A 17,192-nucleotide genomic window follows, 5' to 3' on the forward strand; every position below is an offset into this window, starting at 1 on the left:
GCTTTCCACCACACTTCTGTACTAAATATGCGTAGAATTCGCATCACTAATGCAAAAAAAAGTACTATGCAATGGGGACAGTAGCGCAGCACGCAGCTGGTGTGTGCGACTTACCTGGGGCAGAAGACAGGACTGTAAACTGCGCCATGCATCGTTGTGCTTACTCTGCGACTTTATATCAATTCTATTGCTACAAAAATACTAATCCTGATGCCTAGGACGCTACAAGCGACATTGGATGCAGCTACGATGAGATTAAAGGAGTCTATTTACTAAGCAGTGTTAGGAGACAGAGTAAAAAGTGATAAGGTACCAGCCAATCAGCTCCCAACTGTCATTTTTGAAACACAGCCTGTGAGATGACAGTTGGGAGCTGATTGGCTGGTACCTTATCACTTTCTTATCACTTTTCACTTTGTCTCCTAAGGCAATAAATTCAGGGGGGAAAAAATAGTCAGGCAGTGGTAAAGCGTGTCGCAGCGCCAGGCGTATCGCACCATATGGTGCATGAGGTCACAGCTGTAGATTGATGTAGATAATGTTAGTAAGTGATCTGACTGCCTGGAGTGTGACGCCTCCTGACGGATGGGACAGTGTATCAGCGTTCCTTAGATGCACTCCTCTCCATTGTCAGGGCTAAAACAGATGGCGTATCATTGGTAACACGGATACCGTGACCTGGACCGTGCTCATTTCTTCTCCCATACAGAAGAGTCACCAATATCGTGGTTGATGGCTCCCAAAATATTTACTGATTATTTCCTGGATAAATTGATACATAGGGCAAAAATTTTACTAATACAGGTTGAGTCTCCCATATCCAAAATGCTTGGGACCAGGCGTATTTTGGATATCGGAATATTCCGTATTTTGGAATATTTGCATAAAATAATTAAATATCTCGGGAATGGGACCCAAATATACACACAGAATGCTTTTATGTTATATATACACCTTATACACATAGCCTGAAGGTCATTTTATACAATATTTTTTATAATTTTGTGCATCAAAAAAAGTTTGTGTACATACATGAAATTCATTTATGTTTCATATACACCTTAAACACAGGGCCTGAAGGCTTTTTTATACTATATTTGTAAAAATCTGTACTTTAAACAAAGTTTGTGTACAATGACCCATCAGAAAGCAAAGGTTTCACTTTCTCAGTCTTGCTAAAAATATTCCGTATTTCGGAATATTTGGATATGGGAGACTCAACCTGTAGTCCGATTCTGTCAGTTTCAAGTCTTGCTGGAATATCTCGTCGATTTGGAAAATCTGAGACTTATTAAAGGCAAAACTCGATGGGAAGTCACATGAAAAACCTGACTTTAGACGACATTACATTCATTTTATAGACAGCTATATAAATCCCGGATTTACTAAGCATTGTGTTGTTAGGAACGATAGAACCCTCAGCAAAATGGCATCAGGATAGAAGAAAAAATAGACCTGCCTGTGAGCGTCGGGTTTGGCCGAGGCGCTGCGCACACCTTACTGTATGCGCTATCTGCTGAGCGTTCCTGGTCACTCGCATCAGAATGAATGAGGGAAATCGCTGATTGGCTGAGAGCACAAACACTGCATCTCCCACTCCTCTGACGCTGCACATAATGGAGAGGTGCTGGGTCGGGCTGACATGTGAAAGGTAACACAGAATGTAGATTGAAGTTGGGAGGTAATCCTAATACTGCAGAGAAGGGTCTCCGACCCTGGACAATATTACTGCACAGGGGAAAGGAGGCTTTCATCATCTACATCAGTTGTTCCCAAACTCTTTTTGAATCACGACACTGTAGAGTATCCGCATTTTATTTTACAGCGTCCCTGGGCCAAAAATTTCTTATTGAGAAAATTCAGCAGAAATGATTACGTGAATTGTGGTTACCGGTCACCCTTAGGGCCAGTTATGTGGTGATGGACAAGGCGGTGCTTCGGTTTGTCCAAGGATGTAATCATTGGCCACCATTAGCTCTGGTTCTGCCTATCCCATGGACCATAAATAACTTGATTTGGTCCTGGACCACCAACCCACAGGCAGGACCCATAGCATCCAGTTTGGGAGCCACTAATCTAAACTATAGCTCGCTGCGATCGTGTTATATTGGCGAAAATTTGGAAAGAGCTTGATTGAAATGTGCTTTAGACCCATTATCCACGAGTCACAAAATACTTTACATGCTTTTACTAGGGTGTTTTAACACCAAGAATTTAGGTATTGTAATTGCTCTTGCGGTGGGGACTGTCTACGCTGAAGCGTCGTTTATCCAATGCTGGCTGTTCCATTTGCTTAGTTACCACCACTGAACCCCATTATTTGCACCAGAAGTGTAACAGCACATTTCCCCTCCCCCCCACATATCAAATGCTAACGCATTTCACCTTCATGGCCACCAGCACTTAACGGGACTCCGGCGGGTAATCAGCCTTACAGAGAGGGCCCACGTGATATTATACTGTGCGTGGCGGCGAGGCCTTCATCTGCATGAGACGTACATGGCTGCCTTCACAACCCACAGCTCGTGCTCATCTGACGAGTAGAGGGTTAGTGGGGGCATGTGTCTGCCCTGTATAAACCATTGTGTAGGCTTGTAAATAACCCCATAGGTGATGGCTTCCTCTACTCATATATTACATGTTAGATAACGCCACCCCATCATGTAGCACTGTACAGGGAATCTTATGCACGTTTGTGGCTTATGTACCACAAAAGTGCATTTATGCTCATCACGTTTTCTTTTTATTAGTCTCCAAATAAAATGAATTTATTACAAAATCATTTCCTCAGTAGAATCCCAGCATACAGTACAAAGAAGAATGTGGAACATGGCTTATTAGAATAGCAAAGATATGGCTGAATTCTAGTCCACACATTGTCCGTAAACGATTGTTTCCCTGTAACTAAGGTACATGAATACTAATTTTAAGAGTTAACAATATAAAAGTATAAAAAAAAAAAACCTATGCTAGAGGCCATTCATACATTCGATGTAATAAAGGAGCCAGGTTCCATACAAAAGGTCAACAATGATAAGGTCGACATGTACAAAAGGTTGACACAGAAATTATTGACACTTTTTTTTTTTTTTATAGGGTTAGGCACTAGGCGGGACGGTTAGGGTGAAGATTAAGGTTAGAAAATAAAAAATCACTGTCGACAATTTCTGCGTCGACCTTCTGTACCATCTTAAACTTTTGTCATGTTGACCTTTTTCCACGTCGACCAAATTAGTGTCAACCATTTTATTGTCGGCCTTTAGTACCACGCCCCTTACAGCCTGACATTGGTTCCGCTGTCCCAAGAGGGGCGTGCAAGACAGTAATCGGGATAATGCGAGTGCTTCAGAGATCTGATTGGCTGCTGTGGAGTTACAGATCTTTATGGGTGGTCCCTTACATAACAAGCAGTTACCTACTAACCCTAATGGACAGATAAGAGCAATAATCAAGCTTTGGCTCTCACTGAAGTTACCAGGACGAGGAGTGACGGAGGACAGTACCCTGAACTTGTGTTACTACGTATCAGAACGGTAATTGTGGAGCTGTGATTTCATGGCATATGATAGTGCACTGTGTGTTCTGTAAAAATGAGGTCAGACGCAGCTCCTGTGCAGCGCCTATGTAAACGAGTGGGTGTAGAAGACAATGACGTTATCCTGGTAGCAGAGAGCCAGCTCGTGCCCTATATTCTTGGCACCGAGACTGGCTCCACCCACGGCGGACGTCTGCTTGAGCTTCAGGAGACTGAACCGGGATAGACTGCGGCCATGCGGGCTGGCCCGAGCCTCGCTCAGGGCCTCGATAAATCCTAGATGCAGAAAAAACACAAGAACGGTCGGTGTTAGATATTGTATGGCTTTGTCCTCCTCAGGCCTCTGTAGTTTCCTACAAGCTGGTCGGTCTCGTCGTTGTCTCACCCCACACAGTCTCCAACACCCCCCAAACTAATTCATATCCTATCTTGGCTAATCCCCTCAACCAGCCTTTGTACCAAAAACCGCAGTAGATACTTATCCAATCATCCGTCAGCAACAAGCCCTGCCCACTAGTATCACATGACCCATTTTATAATGCATTAAATCATGTACAGTATAAGAGAAAACTCTATAAAAGAATAATCTCACAGAGAACCTGGTCCAGTTGTCTCCGACCTTACAATGACGTATGTATGCGGGACGGGGGTCTCTATGTTTTATGAGTTAGTGGTGTAAGAAGGGAGGTGTAATCTTACGGACAGGCAGGAAATATACACTTTGTTTTTACAGTCAATAATTTTACTAGAATGTTAGCAACCATGCATAGCTGGCTCCGAAATCACCCGGAGAGAAACCAGGCCTCACCATCTTTTAGTAGATCCCAGCTCTTCCACACGGACCCCTCAGCCAGCACCGGAAGACCCAGCTCCCCCTGGAAGAGGACCTACACGAGGAAGTAAGGACACATTAGGAGGAGGAGGTGGACACAAAGCTACAGAGTCCCTCCAGCATCTCCCCACTATCCGTATAGCTATCAGCCGCTAGAAATCACACACTAACATAACCGGGGTTCCCTCCCAATTATCCCCCAATTATCCCAAAGCTTACATGTATTGTAGATGAAGCAGCAGATTCATCTTTCATTTCTATTTCCATGAACCTCTTTTGACGATTGTTTACACCAGTGGTTCCCAAACTGACCTCAACTCACCCTAACAGTCCTGGTTTTTCAGGATATCCAGGTGGCTTAATTAGTACCTCAGTCAATTTGATTTAACCATCTGTGCTCAACCATGGATATCCTTAAAACCAGAACGGTTAAGCTGGGTACACACTAAACGATGTCGCTTGCGGCGGGGGTGCCAGCATCGGCAAGGGGATACACACTGCCGGCAGCGATGGAGCGATGGCGGGGTCCATGCTGCATTCGGCAACATGGTCCCCGCTGAAGATATTGCCCGTCGGATCTGCATGCAGGTCCAACCTGGCAAAGGCTCTGACGAACGTGCCGTAGCGCGCATAGTCAGCGACATAGCGGGTATACACTAGATGATGTGCCTGGATCTGAAGACATACCGTTCAGTGTGTACCCGGCGTTGGGGTACACCTTGGGGACAGAGTTTGGGAACCAATGGTTTAGACTAATGGCTGAAAGCATATCAAACCATCAGAAGACGGGGAATTGCTGCAGTTTACACCAGACGTTCTCTCACCTCATCCATCTTCGGCAGCACAGCCACAACGTGACGAGCGAGGACTTCACCAGCGCTGCGAAACACTGAGCGGCACAGCGCATCCCCCTGGTTAGCCCCTGAAAGCACAATGGTGGAGAATACAGCCACTGCTACAATTGGTAACGTCAGATTTTACCATACACACATCCAGGTGGCACTGATGGGACAGGATAACCTGTCCTGCTGCTGTCTGGTCTGTAGCACTGCAGCCACCTACAATGGGATTCTAGTTATACTGAGTCTTACACAGCTCGGGCCCGATGTCCCCCAATATCTGTCACGGTCAAGTGACGTTCTCCTCAAACAGACCCCATGTTGTCACGCCCTCTCTCTGTGGTAATGCAGATGGAATGAGTCTCAGAGGAGGGAGGGGCTTTGACAACTGTCTGATCCAGAGAGCCAGGAGGTGGTCACTTTAATCAGGATCCAAAACTGAAAACCTTGGGGCTCCCCTGTCATCACTCCTTGCCCCCTCATCCCAGTACATCCCTGGCAAATCTCTTTGGGGGTCAATCCAAATTATGGGTGATGTCTGCGATCTTACAGTAGACCAGAGATTGTGTATTTTAGTCTGTGTCTGTTGACAATCTGCAGAACATTGGAGGACTATATATAGCGGCCTGCAGAGCATCACATGGCTGTTTATACAGTCCTGTAATACATCATGTGGCTCTGTATACTGCCCTGCAGAGTATCAAGTGACTATACAGTCTTGAAAGACACCACATGGCTGTGTATACAGTCCCACAGAGCATTACGTGGTCATGTATACAGCCTCTCTCTAGTTAGTTATGTATACAGCCTCTCTCTAGATAGTTACACAAAGAAGAAATACAGGTGCACAACTCCAAATTAACTGATTATATATAAATAAATACATTTTGCAGTAAATACAATAGAGGTTTTTGGCATAATCTTGGCCAAGCTTATGGGCCTGCCCACCATATCCGGGTAACCTCTTGTCGGGCAGATCCCTAACATACTAAGGCTCAAATCCAGAGCGCAGGACACCCCCAAACTAGCCCAGCCAATCCACCCCATGGCACACACATTTTCCTTTAACACATTTTAATACCTCACTGTCTGTTTCTTTTATGTATATGTATTTTTTATTTTTATGATTTATATGCGGCCAGCGGCTGCTCTTAACACTTCACTTTTTTTATTAGAGCGGTGCCTTGGGGTGGTTTAGCTGGGCAAGTTTGGGGGTGTCCTGCGCTCTGGGTTTGAGCCTTAGTATGTTAGGGATCTGCCCGACAAGAGGTTACCCGGATATGGTGGGCAGGCCCATAAGCTTGGCCAAGATTATGCCAAAAACCTCTATTGTATTTACTGCAAAATGTATTTATTAATATATAATCAGTTAATTTGGAGTTGTGCACTTGTATTTCTTCTTTGTGTATATATCAATGGTCTCCACAGGTAGCACCTCCAATTCTATATATATATATATGTCCAGAGTGTGCAGTCTGAGATCCATTTTTTTTTGTGTCTGAGATAGTGTCATTCAGACGATATAATGATACATACGCCGATCAGTCATAACATAAAAACCACCTGCCTAATATTGTGTAAGTGCCCCCTCGTGCTGCCAAAACAGTTCTGACAAGGTGAGGCAGGGTCTCCACAGGACCTCTGAAGGCGTCCTGTGATATCTGGCACCAAGACGTTACCATCAAATCCTATAAGGTGTGAGGTGTGAGGTGCGGCCTCCATGGCTCAGACCTGATCTTTCAGCACATCCCACAGATGCTCCATCAGATTGAGATCTGGGGAATTTGGAGGCCAAGTCATCTCCTTGATCTCTTTGTCATGTTCCTCAGACCTTTCCTGTACAATCTCTGCAGTGTGGTCGGGGCGCCTTATCCTGCTGGAAGAAGCCACTGCCAACAGGGAAGACCCTTGCCATGAAGGGGTGCACTTGGTCTGCAACAATGTTTATTAGGTGGTATGTGTCAAAGTAACATCCACATGAATGCCAGGACACAAGATTTCCCAGCAGAACATTGCCCAGCGCATTACACTGCCTCCGCCAGTTGCCTCCTGCCCACAGAGCATCCTGGTGCCATCTCTTCACATATGAACGGGATTCAGCAGACCAGGCCACCTTCTTCCACTGCTCCATGGTCCAGTTCTGACGCTCATATGCCCATTGTAGGCGCTTTCGGTGGTGGACAGTGGTCACAGTGGGCACTCTGACCGGTCTACGTCGATGCAGCAAACAGCAATGTACTGTATGATTTGCAACTTTTCTATCATAGCCAGCCTCGGGCGCCCATGAGCCTGTAACCGGTTGTCCTTCCTTGGACCAGCCACTACATCCTGGGAACAATCCACAAGAGCTGCCAATTTGGAGCTGCTCGCACCCAGTCCTCTAGCCATCACAATTTGGTCCTTGTCAGTCGCTCAGATCCATACGTTAGCCCATACTTCCTGCTTCCAGCACATTCACTTCAATAACGGACTATGCACTGGCTGCCTAATATATCGCTGGACAGGCGCCATTGTAATGAGATAACCAGTGTTATTCCCTTCACCTGTCAGTGGTTTTACTGTTATGGCTGATCAGTGTATGTACATACTACAGGCATTTATGTCAACAATCAAGGTTGATAGATATGATACCGACATTGTTGCATCTGCAGAATATCGATATGTTCATAAGATCAACATCTGAAATGCCGACAGGGTTAGGCTGCGGGAGGGGAGGATTAGGGTTAGGCTGCGGGAGGGGAGGATTAGGGTTAGGCTGCGGGAGGGGAGGATTAGGGTTAGGCACTAGAGGGAATGTTAGGGGGTAGCAATACTCATCGCAGCAGGAACAACTGGAAGTCACTGTCAGCTGACCTCCAGACCCAGAAGACATCGCTGGTGCACCTAGATCCTGCCGAACCAGGTAAATCACCAGTGGACCACCAGGAACGTTTCATCGGCAATATAATTACGTCAACATGATGAATGTGACCATGTCATCTTATGAATGTCGACAAAACACGCTGAACCCGTACGTGTACACACACACACACACACACTTTTCCAGAAAGAGGTCTAATAGTTGCTACAGTGGCCATTATGGGACATACTTCGTTTTATCAGTACAAATGTGTCCACAGAGCCCCAGTAACACAATGGAGACACCCCTAGTGCCGTGAGCCAAGGAGAAAGGAGCTTATCCATTCACTAAAAACTAGTGACATCACTGAGGCGCACTCATGAATATGGGCTCCAGCCGCAAAATGGCCGCTTCCTCAACACGTGCGCCTGAGTGAGCCTGAGTGAGCTTTAAATAGATGTAGAAGACAAATATCCTTTTACTGGGGGGAAACCAGGAATAAGCCACGTTGTACGACGGTTGTTATAGTAAAGCAAGTATTGTAGTCTGCCGAGAGATACCTTCTGCCAGCTTCACACAGAATCCCGCTATCCTGGACTTCTCGAAGGTGCGGTACAGATGCGGGAGAATGCCCAGACGATTAGACACCTGTAATGAGCAATATCACTTGTCAATTACAGAGGACGGCCATAAAGTATAACCAGTCTATAGATTACCAGGCACAACCTACAAATCTTCACCGGTTATCAGTAGAGTGACAGGACCAACAACTGGACAGCAATACAGACTTGCAGGGTGCAGGCCGATCCTCATACAGAGAGACACAGGACAGGAAATGAGAAAGCAGAGGACTTGCTGTATGTGACCGGCACTCCGCAGCTGAAATAACGGTCAGTGGCCACAGCCCAACACAGCTCATGGAACACGCTCTATGCATGTAGTACGTGCGGCCACCATTAAAGACGATCTGGACAATAGTAAAGATGCAATGCTACCTGGAAATAGCTGAACATGGCCTTCTGTACATAGGTAATGTCATAAGGTGGCTCCACGAGATTATCAATGGCATCAAAAACGGTCTTCATGGCCCGATGTGCTATCCAGTACGCTGCAAACACAAAAGCAAAGGAGTAAATTCATGCGTTATGCTAATATAGATGGATAGTGACACAAAATATAGGCGAGAGACTTCTGTAGTATGTACTACATGCTGGGATAACTATTATAAAAAGGTACTGTCATGCACAATCTATCTTACACTGGAAGTACATCGTCACAGACTAATAAAATTACATTTACTAAAAGTTCCATGCTAGGGGCCCAAAGGACAATTTCCTGGTAACATCTGTGCTGGTTAACTTTATGATGAACCTCAAATAAGTATATCAGGGCCCAATTCAGATGGGAATATAGTGGCCCGATTCAGATGGGAATATAGTGGCCCAATTCAATGTTAAACGCAAAACCAATGGTTTGCTTATACCACTGATGGCGAGAGATCTCTGCGCATGCCCAAGGTCAGTACTGCAGAGTCTCTATATTGCTTTCATAGATGCACGATTACACTGTAAGGTTCATTAGACCACGGCAACAACCTACTGTGCAGAGTTATGGGTGGTTGGCAGATACCAAAATAAATGAAAAGCATCAGCCAAACACTACACCATCACATCACTACACCAATAGCTCCCAATCACATCACTACACCAATAGCTCCACATCACTACACCAATAGCTCCCAATCACGTCACTACACCAACAGCTCCCCATCACGTCACTACACCAACAGCTCCCCATCACGTCACTACACCAACAGCTCCCCATCACGTCACTACACCAACAGCTCCCCATCACGTCACTACACCAACAGCTCCCCATCACGTCACTACACCAACAGCTCCCCATCACGTCACTACACCAACAGCTCCCCATCACTACACCAACAGCTCCCCATCACTACACCAACAGCTCCCCATCCCATCATTACACCAATAGCTCCCCATCACATCGCTACACCAACAGCTCCCCATCACTACACCAAGAGCTCCCCATCCCATCATTACACCAAGAGCTCCCCATCACTACACCAATAGCTCCCCATCACTACACCAATAGCTCCCCATCACATCACTACACCAATAGCTCCCCATCACATCGCTACACCAACAGCTCCCCATCACTACACCAAGAGCTCCCCATCCCATCATTACACCAAGAGCTCCCCATCACTACACCAATAGCTCCCCATCACATCGCTACACCAATAGCTCCCCATCACATCGCTACACCAACAGCTCCCCATCACTACACCAACAGCTCCCCATCACGTCACTACACCAACAGCTCCCCATCACGTCACTACACCAACAGCTCCCCATCACGTCACTACACCAACAGCTCCCCATCACGTCACTACACCAACAGCTCCCCATCACGTCACCAACAGCTCCCCATCACATCACTACACCAACAGCTCCCCATCACGTCACTACACCAACAGCTCCCCATCACGTCACTACACCAACAGCTCCCCATCACGTCACTACACCAACAGCTCCCCATCACGTCACCAACAGCTCCCCATCACGTCACTACACCAACAGCTCCCCATCACGTCACTACACCAACAGCTCCCCATCACGTCACTACACCAACAGCTCCCCATCACGTCACTACACCAACAGCTCCCCATCACGTCACTACACCAACAGCTCCCCATCACGTCACTACACCAACAGCTCCCCATCACGTCACTACACCAACAGCTCCCCATCACTACACCAACAGCTCCCCATCACATCACTACACCAACAGCTCCCCATCACGTCACTACACCAACAGCTCCCCATCACGTCACTACACCAACAGCTCCCCATCACGTCACTACACCAACAGCTCCCCATCACGTCACTACACCAACAGCTCCCCATCACGTCACTACACCAACAGCTCCCCATCACGTCACTACACCAACAGCTCCCCATCACGTCACTACACCAACAGCTCCCCATCACGTCACTACACCAACAGCTCCCCATCACTACACCAACAGCTCCCCATCACATCACTACACCAACAGCTCCCCATCACGTCACTACACCAACAGCTCCCCATCACGTCACTACACCAACAGCTCCCCATCACGTCACTACACCAACAGCTCCCCATCACGTCACTACACCAACAGCTCCCCATCACGTCACTACACCAACAGCTCCCCATCACGTCACTACACCAACAGCTCCCCATCACGTCACTACACCAACAGCTCCCCATCACGTCACTACACCAACAGCTCCCCATCACTACACCAATAGCTCCCCATCACATCACACCAATAGCTCCCCATCACATCACTACACCAATAGCTCCCCATCACATCACTACACCAATAGCTCCCCATCACATCACTACACCAATAGCTCCCCATCACATCACTACACCAATAGCTCCCCATCACATCACTACACCAATAGCTCCCCATCACATCACTACACCAATAGCTCCCCATCACATCATTACACCAATAGCTCCCCATCACTACACCAATAGCTCCCCATCACATCATTACACCAATAGCTCCCCATCACTACACCAATAGCTCCCCATCACAACATTACAATTGCTGGGGAGGCAGTTGGAAGCCGTGGGCAATGAAGTTTTGGCTTAATTGCTAATATCAGGCTGCCCTGAAAGAAGGACAACCAGAGATATTATTTCATTCAGGAGGAAGCTCAGTATAAAAAGTTACTTATCCCCCCCCAAATCCAGACCAAGCCAAACATAACAAGAAAATGATGGGTATAGGAGTTATGGGAAGTAACAGATGTGAATATGAGGAGGAAACGTCTGAAGGCCTGCGACACCCTCCTTCTGGGATGGAAAGGGCCAAAACACATTTAGGTGCCTGGGTTGTGACTGTAACGTGTGAAGAACATGGGGGATGAGACTGTACAGGCAGTTCCTATACAAAACCAGTGAATGGAATAAGATGGATGAGTTCTAGGAGCGAGAAGATCATCCTGGCGTAGTAGATGAATGAGGAGGTGCTTAGTGGAGATAGAGAATAGTGCTGCTTGTACATAGACGCTGGGATCTGATAAGTCGCCTGTGGGCGTCTCTATACATCTCCCGACAGCTGCAACAATTGCATATTTTCGCACAGTAGCTGCGATCAAATTCGCCGCTGCGGTGGGATTAGCGCCCATCTCTGAATCAGCCCCTTAGTGGGCCCAGGGGAGGAGATTAAGTGGTGATGCAGATAGAAGGCAAAGCAACCATGGCGCTTAGTGATGTATTGATTGCAGTTTCGCAGAGCTGACCATAGGATGTCTCTGTCGGTGTTGGGTATGAGATCCTGGCGGCCGGGATGCCGATGGACAGAATACCAACAGCGGCATCCTGACACCCATAAGGAAAGAAGGTATCACCCTTATCTCTAACCCTCCCTCCCCAGTGCCTAACCCTAACCCCTAACTTCCCCCTCCCCGCACCCTAAACCTATCCCTCCCTCGCTAGTGCCTAACCCTACCTCTCCCCGTAATGCCCAATACTTACCTTTGAGATACCAGCGGTCAGGATTCTGTTGTCGGGATTTCATCGCCGGAATTTCTCCCGTCGATATCCTGCACGCCGAGATGCTGGACTACATCCCAGTGCTGCAGGCTAGGAAGAATTTGGGGATAATGAGCTACTTGGTGAGGATTTGAGGATGGTAGACACATCTCTCATTATCACGTTATTTCATATAGAGATAAGTTAGGTATTTTTTCATTTATGATCGCTCTATGCAGGGACCAAAAGGATCGTTGTGTCACAAGAAGATTGTGAAAGGATCTAAATACCAAGGAAAAGACAGTCCTGGATGTTAGTGATGGCTCCGGGGAGATCAGAGAGTATATAAGGATCGAGCAGGTGGAGGGAGGAGATCATCATTTCTTTGTGGCTATTAGAGGTTAGTGTAGTAACTGCACAGTTGGAGCGGGGGGGGGGGGGGGAGGTAACGCGTCTCCAGATCTGCTAGAGGGTGTGGAATTACCCAATCGGCAAATTCTGATAAAACATAACAAAAATCAGGTGATCCCCTGGTTATACTGGTGAAACATGGCTGCAGACATTATAGCTCGGCACAGAAGGCTGCTGCAACAGGTAACCAAGGTCCTACTGCGAGAACGGTGGAGAAACAGTTGATGAGCCCAGCTTCACCACCCTGCGTGGAAGGAGTCCTGAGACGAGCGCCATCAGGCGATGCTGGAGTACAGCTGAAAGGAAGGCTGCCGTGGAAACGTGGCTATTAGTCAGAAGTGATTGTTGTGGTGAGCAGATATATTGGGAAGAGGTATCGGGGTAGTAAGAGGAGGGCAGGAGAAAGTGTGAGGAGTGGGAGTATACTTAGGTAATCTGCCCCACAATTCCCATCCCATCCTGTATAAAATGTTTTAATCAATTATTGGAAAAAACAAACAGAGTTCACAGATAATACAATCAAAGCACTAAAAGAAAATGTTTTTGCCCCCCCGAGGATTGGGGTACTCACCCGATCCCTCATCTCCCATCAGGTGACCCCAGCCCCCGCAGCCGGTCACAGAGCCATCCGGGTTCACCAGTTTGCAGTTGGATCCGGTCCCTGAGATCAGCACCACTCCCCCTGTAGGAAAGGAACGCACAATAATGGTGAGAGAAGACCACCCATTAGAACAGAAAGTGGTAGGAGGGGGGGCACAGGGGGGAGAGTTACCCAGCTTTGTAGCGGTAGCCATCGCTCCAATGGCGTCATTACAGATAAAGTAGTTTTCGCTGAGTTGGGGAAAGCGCTGGCTCATCTCTGCCATGAGTTTATCAATGGCGGCTTTCTCATCGCCGCCGCTGAGGGACATACCCTGCAATGAGGAGCAGAGGAAGAATCATCCCGGCACTGACAGACACTGACCTCACAACCCCCCGAGGTGCATTGGAGCACAGAACCCGAATACACCAGGCCTTGCCCGTCTCATCATCCCTTCTCCAAATGCCTGGCAGATAATCATTACAATGCACTATGTGGCACTGATATATCACAATAGCTCCTGACTGCCATTTCCAAATATGAAACGAGCCATGCTTTCTTAGTGGTTAAAACTTGTACAAAAGGTTCTAACACTGTAGGTGAGAGCACTTCCTGGGCTCTAGATAAAAGGTCTACAGAGGACTACTGATTACGGACAGGGAGGCATTCAGCATTTATAAATGTAGATTCATTTTAAAGTCAATACTGTATAAGGCCAGAAAGTGCGGGGGTACTCTGAAGGGCCGGTCCCATCGTCCTAACCCCAGGTACGGTCGCCAGTCCAATAGCTGTAACACCCGGCAATACCATCGGTGTCCGAATAGGCCCTTGTAAGTGGCCAAACTGGATGAAACCCAACCATTCGGGTCTTTCTCTGCTCCCTTCTGGCCTGTACATCTGGTCACGCACTTAAGAGGCCAGACTGATATTGGGATGATGATAAACACGACAACTTCCCATTAATATTGAGTAATATTTAATATTGGGCATCTGTCCTGTTTTGGGACAAATATCACGATCACAATCACAGCATGCGTATAGAAAATGTGACATAACATACTGACGGGAAAAACAAGCACAATGAACCCTTCCTGTCACTGACACCACTAATAAGGATACTATTGGGCTGGGATGGGGAACCTCGGAATCATTTGGTCTGGCCCTCTGAGCTTTTTTCTGCTAGCCTCATCTGGCCAAGAATGGCACCGTGCAGCCAGAATCTATGCAGCAGTGCCACCTGTAGTGTCCTTAGGGCGCTTCAGGCGGTCACACCGCTGCCCTAACAGCTACCCGGGGCACCTGCAATTGTTGCCCCACCCCGTGTGACATCACACGGAGGGGGCATGGCCTGCACCAGGCCCACGAATAATGTTATATATATCAAAATGGCCCTCGGCAGAAAAAAGGTTCCCCACCCCTGCTATAGGGTATGGGTGACCGATTCTCACCCTTCTCTTACCAGACATCTGATGGGAACCTGAGGGTCCAGCCCAGCTTTCTCCTTAGCTTCTGTCACCATGGTATTAATCGTTTCCAGGCACTTGTCTGTGCCGACCAGCTGGCAGATAAAGGGAATAAAAACATGGCGGTCACCTGCTGAGCGTAACCACGTGTATACTAGCATCGTTTATGCTCCTTGCCCGATATGGTGGCTGTAGCTTTTGCAGGTTTATCTTTTGGTGGTTCTTGATGGAAGAGGAAGCCATTGCTTCATTATACACCTCATCTGCTCTGATTTAGTCACATGCACTCATTTCTATATGAACCATTTGTTGGAAAAAGCAAAACAAAGATGGAGGAACCATGAGGCGAGGTGTAAATTCTCCATGCTGTGTGGCCACACTAAGTGCAATGGATTTTTCAGGAGCAAAACCCACTCCGAGTGCAGGGGTGGTGGGGAGCTGGCACCAACACAGGTAATATATTAGTGATAGCGCAGGCAGTGCAATCTCTCTCTCTATAGGGAGCTTGTATAGTGTCTAATAACAGTGTGATAACCGACACCAGAGCAACGAATGGCCTACGCAGGATGAGCAGCAGATGCCCGGTTGTGTGGCAGTGCTCCGGCTATAAATATCTACCACACAAAGTCTCTATATGAGCATCCAGAACATAATGGACAGGGCCACCAGCCCCACAAAGCCTTTGTCGTCACACAGAGTATAGTCATACGTGGAAGACTTGTACCTATGTACAGAGCCTCCTCTCCTGGTATTCTAATGAAGCATTACCAGAAGAGACCATGATAGTCTATTCCATGGATGAAGTAACCCCCAATACCGGCCACCTCTAGTCACGGGATGGGTACAGGATCCCTGCGGGCAGAATCCTGACCCCGACATCCTGACAGGGTTAGGATACAGACACCTGTGAGTCGGCATTCTAACCATCCCCGCTGTCTAAACCTAACCATGGCAGGTGTCGGGATTCCGGTGCCGGCATTCTGGCCGCCGGAATCCCCGTGGTCAGGATATTGACCGCATCCCCTGGGAACTCACCAGGTGTCCATGTTGCTTGGAGGAGGCAGTACAGCAGCTATCGCCAATTTACATTCCTCACACAAAATGGCTGACCATATGATCCTACTCCAGACTACTAACCAAGTAATCCCCGTTTCTCACCCAGTGATTGGTGCAGGGCCCTTCAGTCTCACACAGGATCCGTCCATCGTCTGCGATCAGGATGGCTTTGGAGTGCGTACCTCCTCTGGAGAGAGTGCAGGATAAATTATTATATTATAATGGTACTGATGGGATGGAAACATGGATGAAAGATTAGGTGACAGAGTATTAGATAACAAGTGTAAATCTAAATCGATCATTACCTCACAGAAATCTGCTTTTATATAAAATATCTAACACGGATATGTTGCATATGAGGAAAACTGAATCTTACTTTAGTGGTAAACATGGAAAATAAATCTGTTACTGACTTCACATTGCCATATCTCTGAGGAAGCCTGTCTAACAGTGGTAGCGATTGACATAATACATTTCTTTTTCCTGGGTATATATCATGCACAGCACTACGGCAGTAGTGAGACATCATCATGGTGCTGACATTAACCGACATGTTATAATAAGAAGCCTATTGTCTCTCTCACTCAGTAAACAAATTCAGGATGCACTGGGGTAATTTCAGTGTACGGCACCTTCATGTCACCTTATACGGAGACATCCCCCTTATCTATATACCTTTGTTACTGCTGCACTGATGACTGCATTGCCAAACATTACAGTTGATAAATCCAACACAACAGTATTCAAGTATGTTCATATAAATATCTGTAATGAGGAGGTAATGTACACACTGACATTAGCAGATAGGGTTATACAGGACGGTTCCATTACTGAGATTCTCATGTCACAGAGACACACAGTATAACGGTACATACACAATATTCAGCAACACAGCTATATTACGCCAGTAACACACAGTATAACGGTACATACACAATATTCAGCAACACAGCTATATTACGCCAGTAACACACAGTATAACGGTACATACACAATATTCAGCAACACAGCTATATTACGCCAGTAACACACAGTATAATGGTACATACACAATATTCAGCAACACAGCTATATTACGCCAGT

The 17,192-nt window shown here is 47.0% G+C and overlaps 1 protein-coding gene across 1 annotated transcript in view; it reads right to left on the bottom strand.

The window, feature by feature from the left end:
* Nucleotides 1-996: 996 nt before the first annotated feature.
* NAGK (N-acetylglucosamine kinase) overlaps nt 997-17,192 on the bottom strand; it is a 29,198-nt gene continuing 13,002 nt past the window's right edge. Inside the window, exons 2-10 of the mRNA XM_088463856.1 lie at nt 16,212-16,296; nt 15,050-15,148; nt 13,783-13,924; nt 13,582-13,692; nt 9,041-9,153; nt 8,606-8,693; nt 5,192-5,289; nt 4,344-4,422; nt 997-3,811 (exon numbers count right to left, since the gene is read on the bottom strand). Coding sequence (XP_088319982.1) covers nt 3,621-3,811; nt 4,344-4,422; nt 5,192-5,289; nt 8,606-8,693; nt 9,041-9,153; nt 13,582-13,692; nt 13,783-13,924; nt 15,050-15,148; nt 16,212-16,296 — 1,006 coding nt within the window. The 3' untranslated portion in view covers nt 997-3,620. The remainder of the gene's footprint in view (nt 3,812-4,343; nt 4,423-5,191; nt 5,290-8,605; nt 8,694-9,040; nt 9,154-13,581; nt 13,693-13,782; nt 13,925-15,049; nt 15,149-16,211; nt 16,297-17,192) is intronic.

The sequence above is a fragment of the Taudactylus pleione genome, unplaced genomic scaffold (assembly GCF_031769625.1).
Source record: "Taudactylus pleione unplaced genomic scaffold, aTauple2 ptg001476l, whole genome shotgun sequence".
NCBI lineage: Eukaryota > Metazoa > Chordata > Amphibia > Anura > Myobatrachidae > Taudactylus > Taudactylus pleione.